Source organism: Corvus hawaiiensis, chromosome 9 (genome assembly GCF_020740725.1).
Source record: "Corvus hawaiiensis isolate bCorHaw1 chromosome 9, bCorHaw1.pri.cur, whole genome shotgun sequence".
NCBI lineage: Eukaryota > Metazoa > Chordata > Aves > Passeriformes > Corvidae > Corvus > Corvus hawaiiensis.
In genome coordinates, this window is record NC_063221.1 from 18,484,169 (window position 1) to 18,511,118 (window position 26,950).

At 40.6% G+C, this 26,950-nt stretch overlaps 1 protein-coding gene across 3 annotated transcripts in view; it reads left to right on the forward strand.

Annotated features, from left to right (window-relative positions):
* The first annotated feature begins 597 nt into the window (after positions 1 to 597).
* Positions 598 to 26,950, forward strand: part of COL24A1 (collagen type XXIV alpha 1 chain) — a 127,395-nt gene continuing 101,042 nt past the window's right edge. For all 3 annotated transcript variants that reach the window (XM_048313209.1, XM_048313210.1, XM_048313211.1), the window contains exons 1-5: positions 598 to 776; positions 6,411 to 6,472; positions 12,607 to 13,907; positions 21,945 to 21,998; positions 25,320 to 25,373. In XM_048313209.1, the coding sequence (XP_048169166.1) occupies positions 721 to 776; positions 6,411 to 6,472; positions 12,607 to 13,907; positions 21,945 to 21,998; positions 25,320 to 25,373 (1,527 nt within the window). In that variant the 5' untranslated portion in view covers positions 598 to 720. The remainder of the gene's footprint in view (positions 777 to 6,410; positions 6,473 to 12,606; positions 13,908 to 21,944; positions 21,999 to 25,319; positions 25,374 to 26,950) is intronic.

Below are 26,950 nucleotides of genomic sequence, written 5' to 3' on the forward strand. Positions count from 1 at the left end.
ATTTCTAGACCCAACTCCAATTATACTAGAGATACAAAACGTCCAACGCACTCAGCTTTTTCTCTTTAGATCGTTTCATCATCTCTCCCCACCCGTCCTCAGATTTAATTTAACTTGCAGCTTCCTGCCGAGTCTCCCCAGCTGGAGCCCAGCGGCAGCCGAAGGCTTTTCTCGCCCTCCGGCTGCACTGAGGGCATCACCTGTCCCGGCGCTGCCGCCGCACCTGGGCGCGGGCGGGGCCGGGCCCGGCACTGCGTGCCGGCGGCTCCAGGCGCGGGCCGGCTCGCCCGGCTCCGGGGCTGGCTCCGGGTGCGGGTCGGCGCCCGGAGAGCGGCGCGGGGCAGCGCGCACCATGCGGGGCCGCGGCCCGGCCCGCCCCGGGGGCCGTGTGTGCTGATGTAATCGCCAGGCAGCCAGCGCTGAAATTCAACACCGCGGCGGGCGGGAGCTCCGCCGGTGCCGGGGCAGGCGGTGCAGCGCCGCTCCGCCGCCGGACTCCGCGGGCAGCCGCGGGGCGCCCCCGCCGCCCGGCCCCCGGCGCCCCCCCCCACCCGTCGCGCCCGCCCCCGCGGGCCGTACGCGGCCGGGCCGCCCTCGGGCTTGCGCGGAGCTCGGCGGAGACCTCGGGGCCGGCGGGCTTTCATGGACAGGAGCTGACCCTGCGGCGGCGCGGCTCTCGGCTTTCCCTCGGATCTCCGCTGCCCGGGCAAATGCATACAAATGCATTTGGGAGCCGAGAGGACAAGGCGAGGATGCATCTCTCCCGCGGCACAAACGTAAGCGGGAGCCGGCGCGGCGAGACGGGGCGCACCGCACCGCCACTCCGCCGCGGGGCCGGGCAGGGGATGGGGATGGGGATGGGGCTGCGGCTCGGCTCGGCTCCCACCGCGGGCAAGGAACGACGATCCCGGCGGGCAGCGTCCCCAGCCGTACCTTCCGAGGGCCAGCCGTAACCCCACGGGGTCCCGGGTGCCCCCGGCGGACCGGCGGGGTTCTGGCTGCCCGGACGGAGACCGCCTGTACCGCTGGCACTTCGGTCTCTTTCCTCCGCACCCCGTGTCGTTCTGGATGTGCCCCGTGCCGTCCAGCGCCCTCGTGTCGTCCTTCCCCCGCCCGAGCCCACACCGGGCAGCCTGGCTCTGGTGTTCCCGGGGAGAACCAGTGCCCCCCGATCCCCTAGGTGGAACGCGGATCGCGGGGAACAGCGTGCCCAAGTGCCCACAGTAGCCTGGCAGCTCGTGCGCCCCTTTGGTACCAGCAAACCAACAAACAAAAAAACCTGTAGAATTTACGTTAAGGAGCTAAGGCTACTCTCTTAATAATAAAGATAGCCAGATGAGCTGCTCTATACTCACGTTTTTGCAATTGGCTGAGGTATTTCTAATGCACCCCACCTGTGCTGCAAAGGTAGAGCTCTGCTCCCTACCTGAAAGCAGCCTAGGTAAGATGGCTGTGAATTTATGATAGCTGTAATGATATTAGAGAGGTTACTAGTATGTGTTACTCTTTGTAAAGTGCTTATTTTGTTCTGGCTGTGTCTTAAGTTTACTGAGCACTCTGAGCGGGACAGAAGACTTTGTTTAGTGTTGTAGTGAGGATTATGCTGCTAAAGTGCACCTAGTGTATAATCTGGGTGTACTTGAATGCTTGTGAGCAGTTAAGGGGCTGCCTGAAGGTGGCCTTCCCAGGAGATCTGTGTTTAATGGCTGTGTCTTTGAGACTTCTTTAGGAATTGTCTAAATGCAATTTAAAAGAACTGTTTTATTTGAAATCTGTAAAGGGATATTGCTGATGGAGAAACATACATTGCATTACAGGAAAGATCTACAGTAGCAGAGATGCAGTTTACTTAAGTTCAAAATCTGAGAAAGCTTCAGAGCATATATCTATATGCTTCTATAATGTTTACCTAATTTACTTACCTAGAGAGGAAACAACCTGGTCACTTGCCTGTATTAGGAAACCAGAACTCCTTGCAAAAGGATCAGGTTTCCTTAGCATATGTCAAACCAAGAAACCCCTTGCAACTTCAACCACCTTTTTGTTGAAATGCCATTAGGTCAGGCCTGTATAGGGATGTCTCTGCAGGTTAAATAAATAAAGCAGTTGCATGACTTCTAAATCTCTCACCCCTTTTATTGACTGAATATTTAGTTTTAAAGTATGAACAGACTTGTGTCACCCTTGTTTCTTGCAAGCATCAAATTGTAGAACGTTTGAAGAACGATCTACAAAATATACAGAGACAAACCCTGTGAAAGAAGAGTGTTTCACACGAGTGGGAATTTAAACTATACTTTTGCCTTAATACAGAACAAAAGAGCGTATGCTATCTGGAGAAGAGAACTAGTGTAAGCAATCAGAGATTTACTCATAAAACTGTTGTAATCACATACTTTTCTTTTTGTTTTTTTTTTTTTTTTTTCTTTTAGGAATACTAACAGAGTTGACTGTTCTTTTGAATGTGGTAGTTTCTCATTTTAAGCCAGATGCTGTCCAAAGAATGTCTGGGCCACCAGGCAGGGAATTTCCTCTCTCTGAACCCTAGCCCTGTTGTAGAACTCTTCTTAGGCCACTGCCCCTCTACCTCTCACCTCATCCTGTATCTCTCCCTTTTCCCATTCATTCAAATTGGGAAATCTGGCAAAGAATTCAGGAGCTTCCCCCTTGCTGGCTAATTGCATGGTGCCATCTGTGACCAAAGGGCATGTGACTGTCACACCAAAGAGGCTTTGCAGGCTGCTATGTCCCCACAAACTCTGTTGCTAGTAGGTCTTCTAAAATTGGGACAGCAGCACTGGACCTGCTGGCTAATTTCATTATAGCAGCAAAGAAAGTTATCTTTCTCTTCACATCTTGAAAGATAAAGTTTATAGGAGCTTGAGGTCTTTGGGAGGCCCAGAGCATCTCCGTCCACAGGGTGCTGTGACCTTTCCAAAGCCCTTCTTAGGCTTGATGGAACCAGACTGGGCCGTTCTCCTCAGCAGTCCTCAGACAGATCCAGTGAAGGAATGTATGTGGGGCAGGTGCTGGTGTTTAAACCACCATCCCTGGTGAGTGCAGGGCTGAATGCTCCTGGGGCAGTCATACTGGGAATGAGTTTTCTTGTCTTCTCTAGCAGCCAGATAGTGGTATTTCTTCCTTTAAACTTGAGATTTAGGAAACTATGCTGGAATGAAGAAGATAATGCTGTGCACTGACCAAACCTGAGCTCTGTATGCTGCTGAGTAGTCTTCAGAGGGTAGAATTTTTCATTGTAGCTTGCCATAAATTGCTTTGAAGCTTATCAGTTTTCTCATCCATCCATCACCCCCAATGCAAAAAACCCCCACAGATAGTTGCTGTCCACTCTGTAGGAAGAGGCAAATGGCCACAAGATGGCAAAGATTATCAGGAAGATAAACTCCATTTTTAGTGGTAGACTAGCTCAATCACATTTGGTAGTGTCTTCCTCCAAAATGATTAAATAGTGGCTCTCAGCTTACACTTGCATGTTAAATAGAGAGGATGAAAAGGTAGGAAAAGGGTAGGAAGTTTAAGAGATACCCTTTGGTTATGCCCTAAAGCCTAGGTGTTGGAACAGCTTCATGTGTGATATTAAATGGGGAAAAAATAGCCAGCATTTGAGTCAGCTGAAGTCTTCCATGCCACATGATTCTGCATTTTTCTACTGGCATGTCCCAACATCTCCAAGAGTTGTGGACTTGGCCAAGACAAGGAGCTAAGTTCCATGCAGCTATGGCAGATGATGGGTCAAGCCAACACACAGTAGGGAGCCTGGTGTGAGAGTGAAGACTGAGAACTGACTGATCTGCAAATATACAGAGTAGTGATCTCAACCAAGAGCGAGGGTTTGCATGAATTAGGTTGCACATGGTTTCATTTACAAAAAACTTTACTTGTGAAAAAAGATCGAAGGAAGTCTCACTTTTCTCACGTGTTAGAGGATCCCCAGTCCTATGGTTGTCTCTGGTCCCTGGTTTTTGTCTTAGCTGATCACTCATCTGTTCTTGAAATTAACTGGAGAGCACTGTGTAAGCCAGACATTTGTCTTTATTTCTAAGTGTTTCTGTATATCCAGTTACATCTGTGTAATTTACAGCTGTGTAATGGGAACATTTTGGAATTTCTTGCTTTCCTACAATGTTTGCTGGGAGGTGACAGAGGCAGATACCTGACACGCACAGCTTTGCACCTGGCTGGTGTAGTAGAAGAGGCTGTTGTAACTATTAAAGGAATCATCTTTGAATTTTGGGGTTCGGCATTCTTTGAGCATCCTTATTTTGTAGGCAGCTAAAATATTTTATGTGATTTTTAATTGCAAATCCATTTTTCACCTTTGAAAGTCAAATAAAGGGTTGTCCTGAGTTTTAGCTGATACAGTGCAATGCATGGACTTTCTTTCTGGTGCAGCTGTCTCCTGTCACTGAGCTTCTCATTCGATCAAAAGATGATGCATTGTGTGATGCAGAAACTTTGAACTTGAATTCTGTTCTTTAGAACTCTGAAAAAACTGAAGTGAGTGTCCTGTAGTGGATGTGCTGTTTGGACAACAGTTGGTGTCAGGTCTCTTTTAGGAGTGGCAGAACTACTCCAGTAGACATTTCATGTCTGCAGCCAGAGAAAGCTTGAAGGGAGGAACAGCTAGGGACTGTAGTGGTGGTTAATTAAAGAACATGCCCCTACAAGCAGGTTGGGATGTGTAAGGCGTAGTTTCCACCTTTCCCTCCCTCTGATCAGAGCTGAAGCACTGATGCATATTTTGGAATATCCAATAAGTTCTGTGCATTTTCTTCTCAGAGACATGATGTATCTACTGTTTTACAGTGGCAATGATGACTCTCGTGCCTTGCTGTTCCTTAAGTTATTCATTTGTTCTATTTGCCAAAATTTAAGCTCTCACAGTATAGAAGTCCACTTGATAAAACCATGTTATTGTTCTGTGGTTTTCACGCACTTGGATGTTTCTGAAATGTTTGAATTCCAAACCCTTTAAAGAATTAGTAGGACTTTACACTAAATACTGCTATATATATGTGTGTATGCATATGTACTTATAGATCTGTGAAGGACCTTTCCTTTCTGTTTAAACCATATATTCCTGTATAAAATGGTAGTGTTTTCTTCCTGCCTTTTTTTTTTTTTTTTTTTTTTTTTCCCTGTGAAAATCTGACTAATTAGCTGGCAAGATTAGGTGACATGGAGCTATAGGTGTTCAGTTGCAACTCTGTTACTTTCAAATACTCTTGATTCCGGATACTCAAGTGCTCTCTGACCCAGTCCAGGAAACATTTTCAGTCAGTCTAGAATTTCATATTATGAGAAATCACTGAGGTTGCCTAAATTAACGAGCAAGAGGGTTGAGCTGGGGCTTGAGTGTGCACTGACTAGTTAGTATCAGAACTATATTTCTGATATTTTTGAAATATTTCGTTTTAGAACTGAGTAGTTAGAGGTTACTATAATTGTTACATACATCTGTGCCTGGTTGTCCAACAATAACAGAAAATATATTTCTCATTTATTAAAAGATTCAGTCATTGATAAGAGAGTGATTAGATGTTAATCTGGCTAATAAGATAATTAAGTAAAAAACAGCAGTCTGTTCTTAACTACAGTGAAAATGTACTCTGTATAACATTCAATGCTTCTAAAGCAAATTTTGAGCATATAATCTAGATCAATCTTACATGTGTTTGTTGGAACAACTGAAACATCAGTGTGCTATCAATATTATTTTCATACTAAATCCAAAACACAACACTCCACTAGCTACTAAGAAGAAAATTATCTACCTGGCTGAAACCAGGACAGTGAGCCTATGATAGCGATCAGTATCACACACTTCTGCCTGATCATGGAGTTTTAAGCTAAAATGTGATGGGATTTTTTTTACTTTTTTGAGAGCATATCTTGCTTGTAGCATGATAAAGCTTTATAACACAAAAACAAGTTTGACACAAAATTTTCACTTATGGTAAGGTGATGTGATCTATTGAGACGACTGATAGGAGGTCAAAAATATCTAATGATCTCTACAGGAATTAACTTGTCATTTATTTTATGGTTTCTTTACAGTACATTTTTTTTTCTGCCAGGAAGAAATTTACTACATAGCAGAATTTATATTTGAAAGCTGCTGCAAGAAAATATAAAGCAGATGCAGTCATTTTATTAATAAAAGCCAGTGTAAAAGATATGTGCTGTCTATGAGGGTATACACAACCTTGATCTTTGTGTAAAACGCCTTCTCAGTATCAGTGGAAAGTTGTACAATGTGATGGCTTTGATTCAGGACTTGCTGAAGTCAGTGGTATCCTGCCATTTGGGTCTTGAATAAGGTTTCTCATTCCTTGGAGTTCTGAAATTGTAAATGTTTTCTCACATGTTTATCTTTCTTTCCCTTTTAGGAAAGCTCTCCTTTTTATTGCAATATGCGTAGCTGTGGGTGTTGCACAAGTTCCCAAACAAGGTGAGAATGCTTTGTTTATAACAGGATTTCTATAATCTGTTAGTAGATGAAAATAAAAGGCTGTTGTTCCTCGTGACCTTAGGTTCAGTTCCTTAATTCATATGAGTTAAAGAAAATACCAGTTACAGCATAATGAGAGCAAAAGTTTAAAGCACCAGTTTGGAAAAGATGACCTTTTGAAAATTGCTCATATTTTCTGTCTATGAAATTGCTTACATATTTAAGCAAGCTCTTCATAAAAAGGAAGCCTTGTACAGTGAAAAGGCTTTGATTGTGTCTTCACTGCAAGTGGGAGTCCTTGGGGGTGGCAAGCTATAACTGGGTTACCTTTGCACTTAAGGCTGTGCAGGCAAACCACTGTGTATAATAAAGGCTTAGTCTAGGCTGGCATCACTAAAGCAAAATGTGAAATTTGGTATTCATTTGGCTTTGCATTCAGATGCAGATGCTAGTGAGGAAATAGGGTTGTCTTGTTTTTAGTTTCTTTTTTAATCTGCCAGCTGTTACAACAGCACCAGATGTGCAGCTTGCTCTGGAGACTGCTGTAGGAATAAAAGGGTCCCAAAGTGATGGAGGCTAATGTGCCATTTAGTCACTTCTTGTTTGCCATGAGAGTGGCAGCATCAGTTATCCACCCCAGTCCTTTGCTGTACAGGTGAAGCACGAAGTAGGTCATCCTTGGCTGGGTGAGTGTGTTAACTGCAAATACTCATCTGAATACAAACAGATGGGGTGCGTGGTTAAGACAAGACTCATTCCTGATAGTGTTTTGCTAGAGCCCTTTGGGATATCTCAGCAGCCTCCCACCATTCTTCTCACCAATGCGTTTTTCCTGCTTGTCATTCCCAGAGATTGGCAAGGCTTGGTTTTTCCTTCAGTCGTGTTTTTTTTGTTTTGTTTCCCCCACTGTTGTGTTTGTAGTTTTGCCTTCCAATGTTGCCCACTGCTTGCCTGGTAAGATGGGTTGTTGATTTTTCACATCCAGCTCAGTGGGGCCCATGTGCTTTTGTGATGATGGGATTTTCCTGGATTTTTATAATCTGAGCCAATTCTCACTGGAGGAGGGGCAGCACTGTTAGATGTGTGTGGCCTGCCCTGTCCCAGGCCTGCAGGGATGGAAAGGGAAGAGGCTTTTTTAGAGAGGCAGTTTGCTGCTTCCTGGTATAGTGGGAGCAGGTGAGGGATGCCGGAGACAGCTGTGTGGTGACAGTTTGAGTGTCTTCATCCCTCCAGCCCCCCCTCCTCCTCTGCAGAGAAATAAACCTTTTCTCTCCCTTCTCACACTTTACCTGAGAGGATACACCTTGTTCGATTTGGTATGCTGCTATAAATCATGTTCAGTGAAATATATGTAAAGATACAGTCTCAGTCTTTAGGAATAGTACTTTGAGTGGGGCTTAAGGACACACAGAATTAATGTGTCTTGCTGGCTTTCCTATGCCAGTCATCTGATCTGGTGTCCGGGAGAGCATTTGTTGCAGCCAGGTACCTTAATGTACCCAGATGCACCATCACCTAGAAAATGGGCAATCTGATAAGTAATTACTCTTGGTTCTGGTGGAGTTGATTGATGAATGGCCCTTGTCTTTTCTCCTACGCACACTGGAAATGAGAAAGGGAGAAATGTATGTATTAAGATTGCTGAAACAGAGAGAGTATCTCAGAGATCCTGCCTTCAGAGTAGCTGTGAGTATGGAAGAACGTGGGAAATGAACAAGAGGGGCTGAATGGAATATGTGTGTGAAACAATCCAATAGTCAAATCCCTTAATCCCTCCCCAATTCCTTTGTGGGGTTATTTTTGTGCCACAAGAGGGTCAGAAGGCTTTTTGCCAAAGCTGGTGTTAGATTTTGCCTTCCCTCATGAAGCAGGAAAGTTGTGAATTTTCAAAGTTCTCCTAGAAAGTGGAAGGAAAGCTTGACACCAAAAACCCCAAAAAAATTTTCCTTCAAGAAGTTGAGCTGTTACAATTTGGGGGACTAATGGCTTGAATAAGCAGTAAGTGAAGACAGATGTTTTGTAGACATGGGTGAACAAAGAAAACTGACGACTGATAGGTAAAGCAAATAGTGGTTGTCATGCTGGGAGGAAGAATGAGAGTGTTGCCTGCTCCCAAAATCCTGTGTGCTGCCAAGAGCTTCTGAAAGCCTTAAAATAAAAATACATGTTGGACCAGAAGTGAAATGACTGGCCAAAAAAGTTTGGAGCAGCCTTTTGGCTTGACAGTGGGTTAACAGGCAGCAAGTCAGCAAGGGATAATTACTTCATACTTACTTTTTTGATGTCATTTTTCACACAACATTTATTTGTGTTTAGCTCTCTCAAGACTTGTCATTGATTGCAGAAATCTATTTGCAGGATAAAAAATAGGAAATAGTCTTATTCCTCATCATCCTTGCTGATGATTTTTCTTTTTTTAATAACTTTTAAACTATGCTCTCTTTTCAAATCAGAACTGCCAAAAATCTGGCAAATTTGCTTGCAGTTTGAGATTTAGTAGCAATAGGCTACTAAATGTAATTTTTAAGCTGACTCTTTTAAACCAGTTAAGGCTTTTTATTTTATACTTGAATTTATAATACTTTAGATAGATCACATGCATTACTATTTTAAAATAAAAATATGTAATTAAAATATTTTTAAAATACAAATATTTGCCCAGTATTTCAAGTTAGGATGTGATATTTAGACACAACCTTAGGTTGGACGAGCAGCTGTTCTCCTTGTGCAGTCAGCTGGCCCAGCCAGTGCACAGAATTAGTGGAGCAGTGTATTCTGCCTTGGGGATTATTTACATGTGTAAGACTGCATTGCCCAAAGCTCAGGACCTGTGTTTCTTTCCAGCTTCCCTTCACAAGGACAGTGCAAGCACAGCTTTCTCCTCCAGAGCTACAGGCAGACCAGGCAGGACAGGGTCCTGGGAAAGTGTGATGGTTCATTAGTAGATGCGCTGTGCTTCGGAGCTCTACTATAACCTGACCTCTATTATCAGCCTGACTGATAAAAATACAGCCATAGTAAATTAATTGCTCTGAGGCAAAACATCTTGAGAAATTGGCACACACAGGACTTTCTGCAGAACTATTCTTTCTCCATACCTCTGTCTGCACTGGCTACTCGCCAGGATAATCTTGGCCCATCTGTGAATCTCAAACATGACTAGAAACACTACAAGGTGTGTAATTAATTTTCAAGATGTACAGTGCATTCAGGTTGATATTTTGGTTCCAATTTATAAATCACTCTCAAGGAAATCTCAGGCACTTCTCATAATTTACCACTGAAACTAAGCCAACATCTGTCTATTCTTAAAGTTTGCTATGAATACATTCAGTAAACAGAGAAAGGGAAACTGGGAAAGGGGACCTTTTTTTCCACTTAAAGTGCAAACATCCATTTGTTTCAGTGGCTCTTTTCTTTTAATGAAGCAGCAATTTCTTAACTTTTCTTCTTTACTCCAGATTTTTGTTGTGCCATTTAATAGCTTTTTTTACTTAGTATAAGTATGCCCATAGTAAAAGTGCCCTCAGCAAAATACTGTAGCAAGTGCCTGTGTCTGCCCAGCCAGGCTTATTTGATCAGTGCAACTATTGGATATTACTGTGTCCCGCAGCCATAGGCAGGAGGAGAGAGATCCAGCAGGCAGGAGTTGTGCAGCAAGATTGATTGATTTAATTATTTTACAAACTCTTTTATAGACTTTTTTCTTCATAGTCTAATTGGACAAAGGATCAGCCACGCCTTGGGGTGATAGGCTAAAATCCTAAAACATCCATTGTCAAAATATTTTTCTACTGTGCCATAAGCAAGGCTTTGCAAGGTCACAGGTGTTCATAGTTTATAGAACTCTGCTAATATCTTCGTGAGAGAGAAAAGTATCTCACGGGCTTATAAAGAGGCAGGAAAATTTCTTGCTAGCAGCATTTTTGTATCCACAATTGGATACTACAAGTAATTTTTAATATAGGTGTTTCACTGAAGTTGTTCCAGTGAGGGATGGGAACAGATGATATTGTATGCTTCTGTGCAATGCTGTTTGTGAAAACTAGTGTTCAGTTTCCCCTTGTGCAAAAAAATCAGAAAATTTGGGTTAGGGGGACCTTGAACTCATCTGGTCCTAACTCCTGCTGAGATCAGGGTCAGTGTTGAAGTTATTTCAGGTTGTTGGGTCCTGTCCAGTTGGTCTTTGAAAATCTCCAAGAATGGAGATTACACAATGTGTCTGTCCCCTGGTCCAGCACTTAACCACTTTTGTGGTGAGAATGCTTTTTCTTTGTACGGAGCTGAAGTTTCTTGTGCTGCAGCTTGTGCCTGTTAGTCCTCAGCTTTTCTCTGTTTTCCCTATGGCCTCAATTCAGATAATGGACAATTTTAATCAGATTCCCCCAAACCTTCCTGTCTCTAGGCCAAGCCAAAAGTTATTCCTTCAGCCTTTTCCCATGTCATATGTTTTAGTTCATAATCTTCTCGTTCCATGTTTCTGTGATTGCATTTTGATTCAACATCTGCAATATTTCTGTACCTTTCACAGACACTCTCACAAGCAATTTTACTAATCAATCAATGCCATAAATGCTGTCTTATTTTGAGACCCTACAGAAAGGGTCCTGGGGATGGGTGGTTTAGCTTCTACTCAAGCCTTTGTAGTGTTTCAGCTACATCATAAGGGATATAACAGTGTCTTTATATTTATCCTGAAGAAAGGTATCTATGCCCACCAACTCCAATTTAGCCAAATCTGATTTAGGCAGTATGAAATTAATTGGGTAAATCAACCTTCAGCTGTTGATTTACCCAAAGGTGGCTTTGATTTCTTATCCCAGGACAGATATGATTTCAGTTTATCAGGAGGATAGATAATTGTGTTTCTACCCATTAGGTGAAGATATTTAGCCAGGTAAAAGAGGGAGACACTTTAAGGCCCAGACTAAGGAAAGGCTTAAATCACATAGCTTGCATTGAATGAGAAACTGGAGAATCTAGTGAAAGAACCACTGCCCATTCTGCCCTGTAGGAAGATCTATCCAGACTTCTATATGTCAAAGCCAAACCTATAGAACATAAATCAGTGGGCCAGCTGGCTGCTCTGTCTCTTTAATGTCTGCTGCTGCAGAGTGCACTCTTAATTCAATGTCTTGTCAGGGTAGCTGCAGCCTTGTGCACTTTAGGGGGAGAGATGAGCCAGAAGATGGGAGCACTACCCCTTGGGTCCTGACAATTCTTCTCTTTCTTTGCTCCTCACTACTTCCACTGCTCCAAATTCACTTCATCCGTGGCTCTAACAAGTAAACTGTGTGGAGGGGAAGGAGGCGATGGCGGTGCACTCAGTTGCATCTCCCCTTGGAAAGATCTTTGTTTTCTTTTAGTCAGGCTAACTTTGGCACAGATACATACAGTATACAAACAATTCCCTTTGTAGCCAGCTTAGTAATGGCACAGGGCCCTGCTTGGTGAGTGGAGAGGTCCCTGTGAAAGCACAGCAATTCTTCCCAGGTACCAGTTGAATTACCCCTGCAACACACAGTAGCTCCTTGGCAAGGCTTACCTTTCTATTTTGCTTTGAGCCAGTGACTACCTTTTGGTGCTCTGCTGAGGTGTTACTGTGTTGTGAATAGCTTGTCCCTTCTTATTAACAAAGCAACTGTTCCCTCAAATGCTTTCATTCCAACTTTTCAGATAAAGAGAAAAAGCATAGGTTTTTTGCAGAAGAAAAGATTAAAAAAAAAAAAAAAAAAGCAATTCTCTGCTCAAAGAGTAGACATGATTAGCAAAATAAATAAGGAACTGACCAAAGTGTGTTCATTGATCACTGGAAAGCTTGAAGAGAGCAAATGAGGATTTTTCACTTTCATAAGTGAGTTAACCTACAATGGGCATTTTGTGGGCCTTTCTGTGTGTTTGTTTTGCTTGGGGTTTTTTTTAAGATGGAAATTCTGATCTGGCTTTAATTATTTGTTTGGTTTATGTGAAAGATCAGTGTCTTCCACTAGGGATTTGGTGGCCTTACTGTGTGAAGTGTATATGCTCAGGGAGGTACAAATTTGTTAAAATGCTGTATATATATTTGTTTATATGGATCTGAATAAATGAGCTTGTAAATGAAATCAACAGTGTGCCTTTATTTCTTTTTACAGCAATAGATGTTCTTCATCAACTAGGCCTTGTGAAAGATGTTCAAGAGCCATCAGAGACAACGGTGCCCTCAACATCCTCTCCATTACCTCAGGGTGTTCGTCTAACTGCATCAGGAATTGTACTAAGTAGTGATGCCCATATTGAGTCCCCGGTCACTCAAGTCATACCATCGAATCTGGGGCATCAGTTCACCTTATTGGTTGGGTTGTATTCTTACAGAGTCAGTAATGCTTTTCTTTTCAGTATTAGGAACAAAAGCAGGCTCCAGTTTGGTGTGCAGCTGCTACCGAGAAAGGTAGCGGTGTACTCTGGAGGGAAGCAGCCTGTGTACTTTGATTATTGCGTTCATAATGAACAATGGCATTCATTTGCCATTGGCATTGGAGACAAGACTGTCTCAGTATTTGCTGAGTGTGGAAACAAGTACTACAGCAGTGAAGTACTTTCAGAAGTGGAGACATTTGATTCAGAGGGTGTATTTACCCTGGGAAGGATGAACTCTCACTCTGTCAGCTTTGAAGGAGTTATATGTCAGCTTGATATTATTCCCTCTGCAGAAGCCTCTGCAAACTATTGTAAATATGTGAAACAGCAGTGTCGCCAGGCTGAAACGTATCGATCTCTGCATGGGGCTTCCCTTGTGTCGGATGGGCTGGATGTTTTTTCAAAGATGATCACTGATGAGGAAAACCAGGACGATATATCAGCTTATAGATGGAAAGAAGTATCAAATGTGCCTGTTACCAATGTTGCTCAGATTCACTTTCTACCAGACCACTTTGAGTTAAGAAATGACTCTGCATGGGAGTTTGCAGAGACCAAACCTCTGGTGCTGGAATCTTGGCCTCAAACAGAACTCCAGGAGAACGTCAATCTGGCTCTTCAGCAGCAGGAGATGAGCAAAAAAAGAAACATCACTAAAACCCCTGCAGGATCGTATCCAAATAGTTCAGCTAATGCCACGGAAGATGCAGGCAGACATAGTGAGCCTCCTCTGATCTCCCCTGTAAAACAGAGTAAAACTAAAAGCAAGGGAATGGAAAAAGCAAAACAGCATTTAGATGAACCAAACAAAAAGCAGCAAATCTTCCACACAACCCTGTACAGTTTGCTTGCTGAGCTCCCTCTGGATAATCAACTCCATCCGGGGCGGGAAGGTGCATTTGATGCTGATGAGATTTATCATACAGAAAACAGTTATGAAAATGGTATTGATAATTATGCTTATGACTATGAAGATCTTGGCAAAATGTTTGAAAGGGGAAGTGTCAGAGGTCCAAAGGGGGAAACTGGACCTCCTGTAAGTTCTCTTTATTACTCTTTATACTATATTGCAGCAGCATACATTTAACAGAGGCTTCGAAAGAAACCTCTCCAAGCATGCCAAAGCTGTCACTGCAACTTCTCCCAGTTGTATTGTACAAATGTTTGCCTGCCCTAAATATGTCTCTTTCTTGCACGTAATTTTTGTGTAAGTGTCATATACTTTTACTTACTGGAAGAATATAAAGACATCCAAGATATTCACATTCTGATGAAGTGGTAGGCAACCCAGACTTTAAAATTTGGAATGCAGCTGGATGTTTGTAACTGTTAATTACAGAGACTGCTCACTTAATAAAATTGCAGGCTAAATTAATGCAGTTCACAAATATAGGTGCTAATCCATAAAAAGAACAACCAGGCTGCTTGGAAGACTGACACAGTTTTCTTAGCTGAGCAATGCTGTCAAAATTTTTAGTTGTAGAAAGACACCAGCTGCAGAATCTAGTCTGCAATCATTCATAACCCAAGGTTATGGGGTCAAGAAAACCCACGTATAAAATGGTTTTTGAACAGTCTTAACAAGATTTAGAGATTTTTTTTTTTTTTTTCAGTTTACAGGGTAAGTGATTTTGGATGCAATTGCAAAAGCACAGTAGTGTTTTTAATGGAAACTCATTTATCCTTTCTTATTGTGTGCACAAGGCTCATAAACTTTTTAATACATAAAAATGTGTCCATATATGTGAAGCTCAGATCAGATCAGAAAGAACATCAGTTCCTGCTTAGCCTGGGAAATATGATAGATTATGCTTCGTGCTTGTGAGAGATTTTGGTGAAAATTTTAAACCATAGCATGAAGTAAATAATTTCACTTGCTTTGTTGTTTGGTTTTGGTTTTGTAAGTGCTCATCTGTGTGCTCATTACTGGAAAGCACTTTGATATGTGTTAAGCAGTTCCTAATATATATTTGAATATGACCATAAATTTATTGTGTCTGCTCTTTCAGCACTGAAATATTTTTTTCTTGTACTAGTTAACAGCTAAGAATCTATTCAAAAGTTCAGTTTTTTCTCTAAACAGGATCCAAGCACAAAGGAATTGTTACACAATTGAAAAATGTGTTAATGAGTAATTCACACTACTCCAGAGGGGCTCTTGCTTAATCTTCTTTGATTGTGAAGTCAGTCTTTTTTTCTCTCTTTGTCCCTTATGATAGCATTTTTGGTAACATATCTCTAAGCATGTAGCTGTCATCAGCATGAGGTTAATTTCCATTTTTGTAGCTTAGGATGTTTAGTAGCTACTAATGGAAGGTTTTAATTTCAACCTGTAGTTTGTTTGTTGTGATTTCAGTCAATTACAGCCAAGAAAGTTAAATCTGTTCTTTATGTATCACAGAAATGGCTGCTGATCATGTTGTTGGTCGTTTGCATTACTAACAAACACCAAGCAAATGCTCCGGGGTTTTTTTTCTAGACACGGGCACCACACGTACAGTGGCAAAGACAACAGCTAATTTGGAGTGTTGAAAGATGTCTGTGTTACCATCTTCAATGCCTGTCTTACAGACTGGGGATGGAGAAGTTTGTCTTGCTTAGGAATGCAGATTGTAGTCTGTAGGGAATATGGTGCATTTGTGCTGAGGTGTTTTGCTGGGTCAGGATTTAGATAATATGCCCGAGGTCTTAAAGATCTGTGGCAGAGCTGGGAAGTTAATCTAAACCTTTGGCAGAGCTGGGAAGTTAATCTAGACCTTTGTGGGCCCTAGGTTGGCTGAAGGGGCCAGCAGCACCTACTGGAACAGAAGCAAAGCTAAAACGCTGCACTGCCAGAGAGGCTGACACCAAAGGGAGAGGAGGTCTCTGCATGGAACTAAGAACTGTGCTCTGTGGAGATTTTGTGGCTCAGTGTCTGCTACTGTTGTTGGCTTCCGACTGGAAGAGATGATCTTGGTTTGCTTTCTAGTCTAGTCCTCCCATGCAGAGAGGACAAGAGTTAATGCAGCTTTTACATGTGTGACTAACACTTTAGTATGTAAGTGCTCACAGAGCCTTTGCAATGTGGAGCCTAAAAAAGCAATGCTGAAGAACTTCAAAACTTCCCTTGCAGCAAAAAGTCCTGATGAGGCATGAAACCCCCTCTTTTTACTTCTTTTACTATGTTGTGGTTGGTTTGAATCTTCTTTCAAGATTTGAACTCAGAAGTTAATGTTCCTTCTATTGGAATTGACAGGCAAGGACTAGCTTCTGTGGTTCTTAAACTACTCAGCTTCTTTTAGCTTTTAATCATCTACCAGAACTGATTCTTGCCTTGTATAATTAGGCCTCTTATATTCCATGATCCCACAGCTGTGGAATTCACCCACCACTGCAAAGCAGGACTCCAAAATTTAGGCTTTCATTTATGGATACCGTATAAAACAGGGACAGCTATTTCTTCAAAACTATTAAGACCCTGATTAAAATTCTAGCAGTTGCAATGGCCAGAATCCCCCAAGAAAAATATGAAGTGAGTTTAAACTGGAATAGTATGAGCTCCTGAAACACTTCTTTCAAGGGAATGCTGCTCTGTTCATCTGATGAGCCACTCTTTTTTGGGATGCAGAGGGTGTTGGTAACCTGTAAAGATTACAAAAATGAAAGTGGTGTGTATTTTTAACTGTTTAATTTTCAAGCTGATATTTTTCATTGCACAATCCTAAAGTAGTTTGCAATAACATAGTCCCACACTGGTAAAAGGAGAGGCTGATGTGAGCTGAAGAGCTGATTTATGTTACTTGCTGGCAGGTAATTGCATCTTCAGGCCTATCTGCACAGGATGTGGCCTTCTAAGAGAAGTGAAGTAGGAATTAGTTTCCTGCATTGGAAAAGCCTTCTGTATTTTCAACACACACTGCCAGAAGGAAGAATGGTAGAAGACCAAATGGTGCTGTTCCTTCTAGTTGGTAAAGAGAAGCAGTCTGGAATGGTTGCCAAGTGGAATGGGAAATGACAAGCCCTGCAATAAACAGAATTGAGTCCTGGATGACATGTTCTATTGCAATCAAGAGGTGGGAGAGTAAGGACACTGAGAGAGCAGTTCAGAGATCCTAAATGTGGTGCTAAATGAACAGCAGTAGCTTCCCTTTCACACTTAGTTTATTTCACTTATTTTACTCTTAGCTAGCCTTTCACACTTTGCCTATTGCTCTCTTAGCTTATTTCTCAGTTGAACAGCAATGCTTGTTGAGGCTCTCCCTGACCACAGGGGATATATTGGTCACTTAATCCCTTCCATGCGTTTCCCTGCCTAGGCTGAGAAATCTCTGTATCTGATGATTCAGATAAAAACTTTAGATTCCTGCAGGTTTATTTTTAGTATCAAAAAGATAATGTTATTTTTAAATATTCAAGCATTTCATTTAATTCTCCTGAAACCTGCTGCAGTTTCCTTATCTTCTGTACAACAATATTGAAAAACTTTAATCCATAACTCAAGGCAATATGTATATTCCTCTGATGTTGATGATATTGCTTTGACTGTTGTAGGAATTCTTGACCGAGAAAGGGAGACTTCCACAGCTGTAAAGAAAGGAGGTTAATCATACAGAGATGACTGCCTGCTCTTGGGCATTTGGAAAGAGAAGTGTGCAGATTTTATTGTTTCCAGTGAAATGCAAATGAAACAAGAATTAAAACAATAGGTGGACATTCAAATTTGGTAGGATCCTTGTTGCTCCACAGTTCAATTAATATTTGTATGAAGGGCTTAAAGAAAGTAAACAAAGCATGCTAGGAGCACAAAGAAGAATTCTGACTGACAGAATTGGAATTCCAGACGGTCTAAAACTGATGGGATTAAATTTAGTGCAATAATACAGAAATTAAAAGTACAAATAGGTGATGGGGGAGTGACCATGGTTTGACAGTCGTGAGGATCATAGATTGATATCATGCTGCAGCAGAGACTTGATGCATCTCACTGCTGTGATGTTTGATACATTAGGAGAAGTGGTGAGTAGCAGACAGGCTACTTTTTTTACTGATTTGAGTATGATGAGGTTGCAGTTCAGAGAAGTGTCCTCAACTTTAGATGAGGAGCTTTAAGAAAGATGTAGACAGATGGAAAGGATTGCAGATGATTGCAGTAATAGAGGTATAGTTACAGAAAATATGATTCTGAGCAAAGTTTAAAACAGAAGTGTGTTTAGTAGTGAAAGTTAGGAACAAATGTTATAATTTTGCAAAGGGCTAGTTAATAAAGATACTTTTTTGCCTCTTCACATTAAAGTATGGCAAGACAGAGTAGGAAATTTTAGGTGGGACAAAAAGAAAACATAGCTTATCAAAGTAATACCTGAACAATAGAACAAATAATATTAGCAGTGTTAGAAGTGAAATTTTCTTTCATGGAGAGGTTTTAGAATAGGTTTGGAGCCTGATGCTTCTGTTTACTTCACTGCTGCACTGCAGGTATTTTGGTGATGATGTGCAGAAAGTTTCATGGGTTTTTTGGTTTCCTGAAGGACTGTCTTCATATTTGATGAATCAAGTGTTAAGCTGGTATGTTTCTTTAACTTAGTCTTTTAAAAAGGAATGGTTTGAGGTCAGCTGAATTTGGGTGGTTGAGATATAGTCAAGAGTCTTTAAAAGAGAAACTTCAGAGCTGTTTCATAAGAGAAAGTTCAGTGAATAGGACTTAGATATTGAATGGCATGAGGATCAACATATGCCTGTGCAGAAGTTTTAACTACTTAATGCAGAATTTACTGCTGTGTGTCTGAAACCTTAGAGCCTTGCTATATGTAAATGAAATGTTTCCTATTACCTCTGGGTAATAGGGCAAGTTTAAAAGATCTATCCATAGAAGGGCTTCAGTACCTAGGAAATGTCTAGGAAAGTTCCTTACATTCATTCCAGTGACCATTTAAAAGGTCGTGAAAGTTTCTGAAAGAGTAGCATCTGCTTTTATTATTTCAGGATTAAACAACGATTAGTTGAAATTTGAGCTTCTCTGCCCAATAGATAAATTAAATGCTTACAATTCATAAAGCTGGTAAGTTGTAGTACCTTTCTTAAGATACAAATTAGATGTTTTGAGCAAAATGATCTTATTAAATGAATTAACTTTAAATTTGCATCTGTAATATTTATACAAAGTAACTTTTGTTTTGTTTTATTTGGTAGTGGTGGTTAAAATGTCAAATGCTAAAAATCACATTAACATTTCTAATTGCTTCAGGTTTGTTTAATTACTGTTTTCAGTAGTTGAAGGAAAAGCTATTCAAACAAGTGACTTACTCCTTGGTTTAAGAGAGATTGGCTCACTCTCAGATGTTGATTTCTGTGGTTTTCATGGATGCCTGAGAGGCCTAAGTAGCTTCCTAGCAAGCATAAAAATAGTCATGCTGATTTGAGGTTGTAGTTGCTTTCACAGATTGTAGAAATACATAGGATGGAATAATGTTGAACTGCTAGCTGGGAAAGCATGACCTGGAAGGCTTAGGTGTGCTCTACTAAAGTCAGCTCTCAGCAGAGATGTTGCCTGAGTTGCAGGGAGTCTGTGATGGAGGCTAAAGAGTAATGTCTCTAGTTAAGGAGAGTCCTTGTTAATATTTTAATCAAACACCTGAGTGGCTGGGGCAGCTGCTTATTGTTGTGAACCAGAGGCTTCATCTACAACAGTTGACTTTTAAAATCCCCTGGGAAAGCATCATTAATCTCTGTCTGCCTAGTTCAAAATATATTTTGCTGCTTTTTTTAGGGGTTTCTGAGGGCTTGGTTGTGATTAGATTTTCCTTGTTTTGTGGTTTTCTTTTTGTATGAAAAGGGATAGTTACTTATGAATTAGTGTAATCAAAGTGAGGGTTGATTGGATTTGAGTTTTTGTTTGTGTATTTGTTTTCTGTTGCAAAGGAAGCAGATAACGTTTAAAAAAATTAAGAAGTCACGTAGGGAAAAATGTTCTCATCGCCCTCATTCAATAAATCAGCAACAAAGATCAGGGATCTTAATACTCACTAAGACTTCTATTAGGAAAATGGTGAGGTTTAGCTATGAATGTATTTTTAAGGAAATGTCTGAAACAGGGATTGAGAAGATCAGAAATCACAAAAGAATGCACACGAGTAGCAACTATTTCACTTAATAAAAGATAGGTTTTCTTTTTCAGTCCCATGATAATTATCTAATCAAAGGACATCTCTTAACTTACAATTTGAGAGGAGATATTGAAAGCATATTGGTTCAGCAGAGCAAGGTGGGAGCTCTCTGTGCCCTTTCAAGTGCATTTTTGAACCTGGACAAGAATGCCAGGTCAAGAGTTTTCCATGTGTCACTCTGCTACATTTCTTGTGCTATTAAACATGAGGTCTTTTTACCTCAGAAAAATGAGGATGTTAGTGAGCATTTATGCAATCGTGGTGAATAGAGAATGTCCTATGCTAAAAGCATGACATGTGGTTTGATCTAAAGACCGGGGCTGTTACACAGGCTTGTGTCTTCTAAATTGCACAGAGAGGGAAGTGCAGGTATGGGTTTCAGCCTGACTTAACGTAGCATGTACAGACATGCAAAAATTCCCAACTACAATTAAACTTCTATGTTTATTATGATTAATTGGAAAGGAAATAATTTTTATTTTTAATTCCTCAGAACAGCAGTTGTTTTCCCAGAACTGTCCATAAGTGATCTGTATTTTGGCCAAATTAGTGTAATTAGTTAATGATGCCTAAATTCTGTAATCAACACTCTCTTCTCTGACAGTGACATTACTTTTCTAAGAAAAAAGAAGTATCACACAAAACTAGGTTTTTAGACATCCATCTTTTGTCTTAATGAAACATTGCTCGCTAATAAGACCCCCAAGGGCATTTGTCTTTTTTTCCTTCCTCACTTCTCGTTTTTTATCTCTTTTTTTCTGTTTTGCAAAACCTTCATGTTGGTCATTTCAGCCACCTTCTGGTTTTCCTGGCATTCCTTTCAGCCAGCTTTCAGCATTGTTGTTTGGTGGTGGGCACTGTGATACTCAGTGTTTTGCCTGGTGTCTCAGCTGAGAGGATGTCATACGTACAGAACAGGGGAGGGTGAGGAAGCCTGGGTGAAAGAGTAGGTTGAACCCCTAACTGTTATCATCCACTGACCTCCTTCATGAGGTCTGACTCTCCTGATGCCCATATGCCCTTGCAGAAAGTACATGGTTTCTGTTAAAGTGGGGGCTTGCTGTGCAGGAATGTGGATGGGGGTGAATGTTTAAATGTTTAAAGCCATGCCTGTTGGTGAGATTGCCCTTGCCCATCCCTCTGTAGGACACTAATTTAATAGATGAAATATAATATAAAGTAGTGCAGATTTTAGTTTAGAGCTCTTATTTGTATTTGAGTACAATGAAGTAGATCCTGGGGTTTTGAATCTGAACAGCAGTCGTTATATAGAAAAGAAAAGGTTTCTATGTTCAAAACAACTAGATATGTAGGGGGTGTTACACTGTCTAATACAGTGACTAAAAATCTAATTCATTTGTAAAAGTTACGTCTGATCATATACTAGCATTTTAAAAAGTCTGCATTATCTTTAAAGAGAATGATATTCATTATCTAGAAGGACAAATGTGCCACTGGTTATTCTTACTAGAAGCTTTTAATAGGAAACTGGGCAGTAATTTGTCCCCATTTATTTTCTCTATTTCATGTTTGTCGTTTCTGTGAGGTGGCATCTTATTTTTTCACAGTTACTCCAACCTTTCTAAATGGTTTGGCATGCCAGTGTGCTTATTGAAAAGGCTTAATTATTTTCTATCCTTTCTTTAGAAATACATTGCACTTGCTTGCTTCACCTGATCTTCTCTTCCTTTAGTACCAATACACTTGAGTAAAAGTTACTATCCAGATTGTTGGCTCCAATTTCTCTGACACAAGATACTTTCTAAATAGAAACTGATTTGGAGCCAGATTAAAAACACAGTTTCTTGTAGTTTGGGAGTAGCTTTTTAAATTGAGGAGGTCATCAGTTAGCAGAACTGGTCTCATCTAGAGTTATGATACTGTCCTTGGCTCAGGTTTTAGCCTCAACTGCTTTGATTTTCTGTCACCAGGGTCCTCCAGGTCCTCCGGGTTTACCTGGTCCTTCAGGGAAGAGAGGTCCTCGGGTGAGTAAAACAACTATGTTCTTCTGCACCTCTAGGCAGGTCACCAATAATCAGTATGGAATTTGCATAATTTTGTTTTTCTCAACTTCATTGCTATGCTTTGCGATTATGAAAGCGTATGATTCTTAACATTTGTCGGATGGGTTAAAGTAAGACAAACAAACCGTTTCTCCTGCTGTGAACCTCCAGCAGAGTTAATCCCATGTATGGGTGTATACACTGAGCATTGTTACATTTGCACCTGGCTTTTGCTGCTCCCAGTATTAACTTCTAGTTTTTCCATGCTGCTCCCATCTGCTGCAATCTAAGGTCACGTTCATTTGTGTTTGGAATGAGGGGGAGTGATTAATACAGGCCACAGCCTCTGAGGAGGAAGCGCAGGCTACAAAATTAACCACTGCAAGACAGAGTGGGGGGAAAAAAGTACTCCCAAAAAACTCTTTTAATCTCTTGAGCTTCAGCAGCTTGATCATAGCTTGATAAATATCAGGATGATTTGCTAAAGAGATGAGCTACAGTAGGAAATAGGGGTTTTTGTGTGAATGAGTGCACCCCAACAGGAGCAGGGACAGCAGCCTTGCCCTGTGCCTGGGGACAGAGCATGGGCTTTGCCACAGTGAGCACAAACCTGTGCCCCCACTGCCTGAAAGGGCCAAAAGCCCATGCCACTGTATGGATTAGCTGACGAGGCAAAAGAGGGCAAATACATGTTTGTGCAATTGTGTACAAAAAACATTTGCTTGAGGAGTCCCTGAGGTCATGGTTGATTTAGGGGGTTTCAGGAGAAGGGCAGCTGGGAGGGAGCAGGTGAAGGTTTGTTGTGTGGATGATTTCAGGCCATGGTGGCTGGGGATGTGAATGGTTGTGGCTGGAGTGCCCTCATTCAGGCAAATTGAAAGTGAGAGATAAGGGAATAGTTTATATGCAGGCTCAGCAGATGTGTGGGAGGAGTTTTGATTCTGCCTTTGAGGAACGATTAAACAAGATGCTGCTCAATAGTATGTTGAAAGCCAGCACAGCACAGGATGCTCTAAACTTGGCCTGATGGGTAGGAAGGGCACTGGTCAAAGAGGCCAAAAACCAGACTGATGCTTTATAGCAGTTTGGAGGCAAGGGAGTAGAAGAGACACATTTAAAAGTATAAAATGAAAGGCATTCCTTCAAATTCATCTCTTCATGGCTTTTTGGATCCTTCTGTGTAAGAGCTGACAATTCTTACAACTCAGCTTTTTTGTTGCACACTGCCTGTGGCAAGGATATGTCTGGCATCAGAGGCAGAATCTCATATATCCAGGTAGATATTCACAATTGGAAAGATGTCTTTGTTTTAGAGGAGGCGGTCCATATGTTTAAAGCCATGCCTGTTGGTGAGATTGCCCTTGCCCAGCTGCTATTTGTTTGGGATTTTTTTTCTGCAGGTCCTTTTACAGGTATAGAGTATTTAAAAGCACAATGCTCTACTGTGTGAATTCTCTGGATTAATTATTGTGTAGGATATGCTTTTCAATGTGAAGAGACAGCTTACAGTAGGGTGCCTGGAAAAGGATGAAAATGGCTGAGATGAATATTTACCAGTAGTTCTGAGTTTAAAATATATTTATATGTGCCAAAAAAGTCTATAAAACTATTTGATATAAATTGTTTTGAAATGTCAGCATTCTTTAGTTTGTACAATACTGATAAATTCAAGCAGGTGCAGCTAGTGATGATGTATGTTATGATGGGAGATTTGTGAGCCAAAAAGTCTGTGAAAACTTTGTTGACTCAAAGTTCATTTCCTCATCTAGCAGCCTGCAGTGTGACTTCTGTATTCTTTCACATGAGCTGCCATTTGTGATCCTGAAATGTGACTCAAGATGTCAAAGGGAAACAGCAGAGTGCAGAGCTGCATTGCCTGGACCTTCATCAGAGTGTGTGTCCAAGCCTGATCCTGACAGAGATCCACATAGTTGGGACACTTGGGGAATGTGTGATTAATGGTTAGAGATTTCCATTGAAAACTGATTTTGATCCCTGCAGTTCTATGATAAAGAAGTCCACATCTGACAATGTTTTTTGTGTCTTGGCTTGTTCCAAGTTTCTCAATGACGAAATTTCAGCAATTTCAGAACTAATGATGACATGAAACTCCTCTGATGCCTCTCATTCCATGAGAATGCTTTTGCACTTCTGTATTGCAGTACTGTGCCCCAACACAGTAACATTGCAGGAAGCAAAAGTAGGAGCCACTGCAGCTATGTTGGCACTTTCTATTTGTTTCCTTTCTCCTAAATCCCTGAGAGTGCCTCCAAAGTTGCCAGTGTGCAAATTAATCTCTCAAACAGCACATGAGATTAGCATTTCTGTGGAGTTATGTCAACATTTGTCATTAGTCAGAGGGAGCACTTAAGAGATACAGCTTTCAGTGTTACTGCAAGGTATAATTGGTAGATTATAATGAATACAATTCAGCCTTGTGTCGGAAAGACAAACACCGAGTTTATCTATTGTTAGACCACTGAATATACAATAAAGTTGAAAAGTATTCTTATTATATTTGGTATTTGGATTAGGGAATTTTGGGAGAATTTTGGCCTTAGTGAAGTCAACAGAAGCTTTGTTGCCAATTTATCAGGGACAGGTTTTCGCTGCTTTGGTCCTTCAGTACCTGGAAGATGAATAGCTGCTGACAGCCATTGCAACACATATTTTTCCTAATGTGCAATTTTTCAAGGAGTGGGGATTGCTGAATATGTTGCAGAAACAGACACTTATACTGGAAGGCAGAGATAGTGAGATAGTCTTGATAGCTTATTTTGTTCCTGGAATAGGTTAAGTTGAATTATTTTAGTAACAAGTCCATTTTCTACAGTAGCTGTGGGAGAATCAGGAGAATCTGAGATTTTTTTTTAAAAGGAGGTGGGATGCATTGCTTTGAGACACCTTTTAAGTCACTGAGAACTCACCCACTTCCTTCCCTTTGCAGTGTGTAGCTGGGTACCTCAGAATATGATTTTACTGATTTTATCCCATGCCTTCAAGTGTTGTAGCTGGAGAGCAACATTGCAGTGACTATGCCAAATACCTCTTAAGAATTACCTGGGAAGACGACAGAAACTGAGATTTGTAAAAGAAAGGGGGGGGTACTCAACTTCACTTTCAATTTTTTATAAAAATGTGTATGTTTTATTTCTTGTGAATCCTTTGAAAATCCTAACTGGTGATTCTAAAAGCAGGAAAGATGCAGTAAAATTATTCTCTACAAAGCATTCACATTTGTTCAGTGGTGTACTGAGTAATCCTGCTCGTTGTTCTTCTTCATTTGTTTGGGTTTTTTAATAGGGTATTCCAGGACCACATGGTAACCCAGGATTGCCAGGATTGCCAGGTCCCAAGGTGAGTTTATTTATGTATGGCACCATGTAAATACAGGAACTTTTTAATGACTTTTTGGAAGCCCCAGAACTGTTTCTTATAAAAGAAATAATTGGCCTACTTTTGTTTACAGATGGAGACTGCTACTATAAACATATTTTAATTGAATGTAATCAATCAAATTGAACTTCATATCAAAACAAAATAGCAGATTACTCAATGGAAAGAAAAACACCTATGTATGCAGAATGATGACTTGGAAACTGTTATCTTTGCAAGTAATCTGTACTTCTCAAAAGAGTTCCTATCAATCAGCTCAGCCCCTGATAAACTGAAGTTTAAATGCTTACTTGTTGTAACCTTTAGCTTTGCTTTAAAAAAAAAAGGGTAAAATGTAGACTGTCAGTGCCTATAAATTGCTATTTTATTGTCCATGTCCAACTTTTGATATTGAAATATTCTAATATCTCAGACATTCTTATTGGTTAATATGCTAGAAACATTTTCTGAAGATTTATCGATGTGATATTTAAAATCAAAGAAAAAATACTGGACTGAAAGCTCAAATAACAACTTCAAACTTGTGTAACATAGGCCCTTTAAACAGATTTGACAGATTTGTGCAGTTGCAGAATGCCTTCAACTCATATTTAGTTTGAACAATTTGATAGATTTGTTAGGAAAAAGGCAGCACCATAATTTGTTTAGTATGATTCCTAATTGCAGGAATCTGACATGTCATGACAGGTGCTGAAATCTGCTTGAGGACATAAAAAGAAGTTTAATAAAGCTTTCAGTGCCAAGTGCTGTAAAACCAAGTGACTGGTTTTTGTTTTTATCTAGTTCTATAGGAACAGTTAAAGATTCATAATTAATTTTTACCGTATGCTGGCTATATAATAGAATATATTGCTAGGAAGATAATTAATTGTAACCAATTACTGCTAGGCTTTGTTTTATAATTATTTTCTCCCTCCACTGGATGATAATTCTGATCAGTTATGTAGCTCTGCCCATGAGTTTAAGAATGGAAGGAATTGTACATATGTGTATGCATATATAATTTTTTTATTTCAATATGAAAAAATATATATATTACTAGGTGCTTAGTGATCTCTTTCCTTTCAGTTAGACTATAAGTTGTCCTTTCAATACAAGTATATTCTAAAATGGTTTTTTCTAAATAAAAATTAACCAGGTGCTCTTGAAGTTTTGGCTATGAAGATCCAGTTGGCCCACACTGAAACAAACACACTCTTGTTTGATCTTAAAACGTGGCAGATGAGTTGCAAGAATTTTCTAGCAGTAAAAGAATGCAGAATTTTATTCTGTCTTTAAGATGCATGAATTCTTCCCTCCTGTGCTGAAGGATCCTTTATGCAGTTGCTTCTGAAACATGGCACAACATTAATATCCTTCCAGCAAAGGATCCAGCCCTGAGTGAGGGCCAGCAGTTCCAACCAGTGGCTGATGTCCTCAGCATTTAATTCCTGATAAAAAATCCGGCAGCATTTTTAAAGTATTTTAAGGGTATCCATGAGGTTTGGCTTTATTCTTGTGTCTCTGAAAAACAGATTTGTTAAAAAATCTAATTTTGT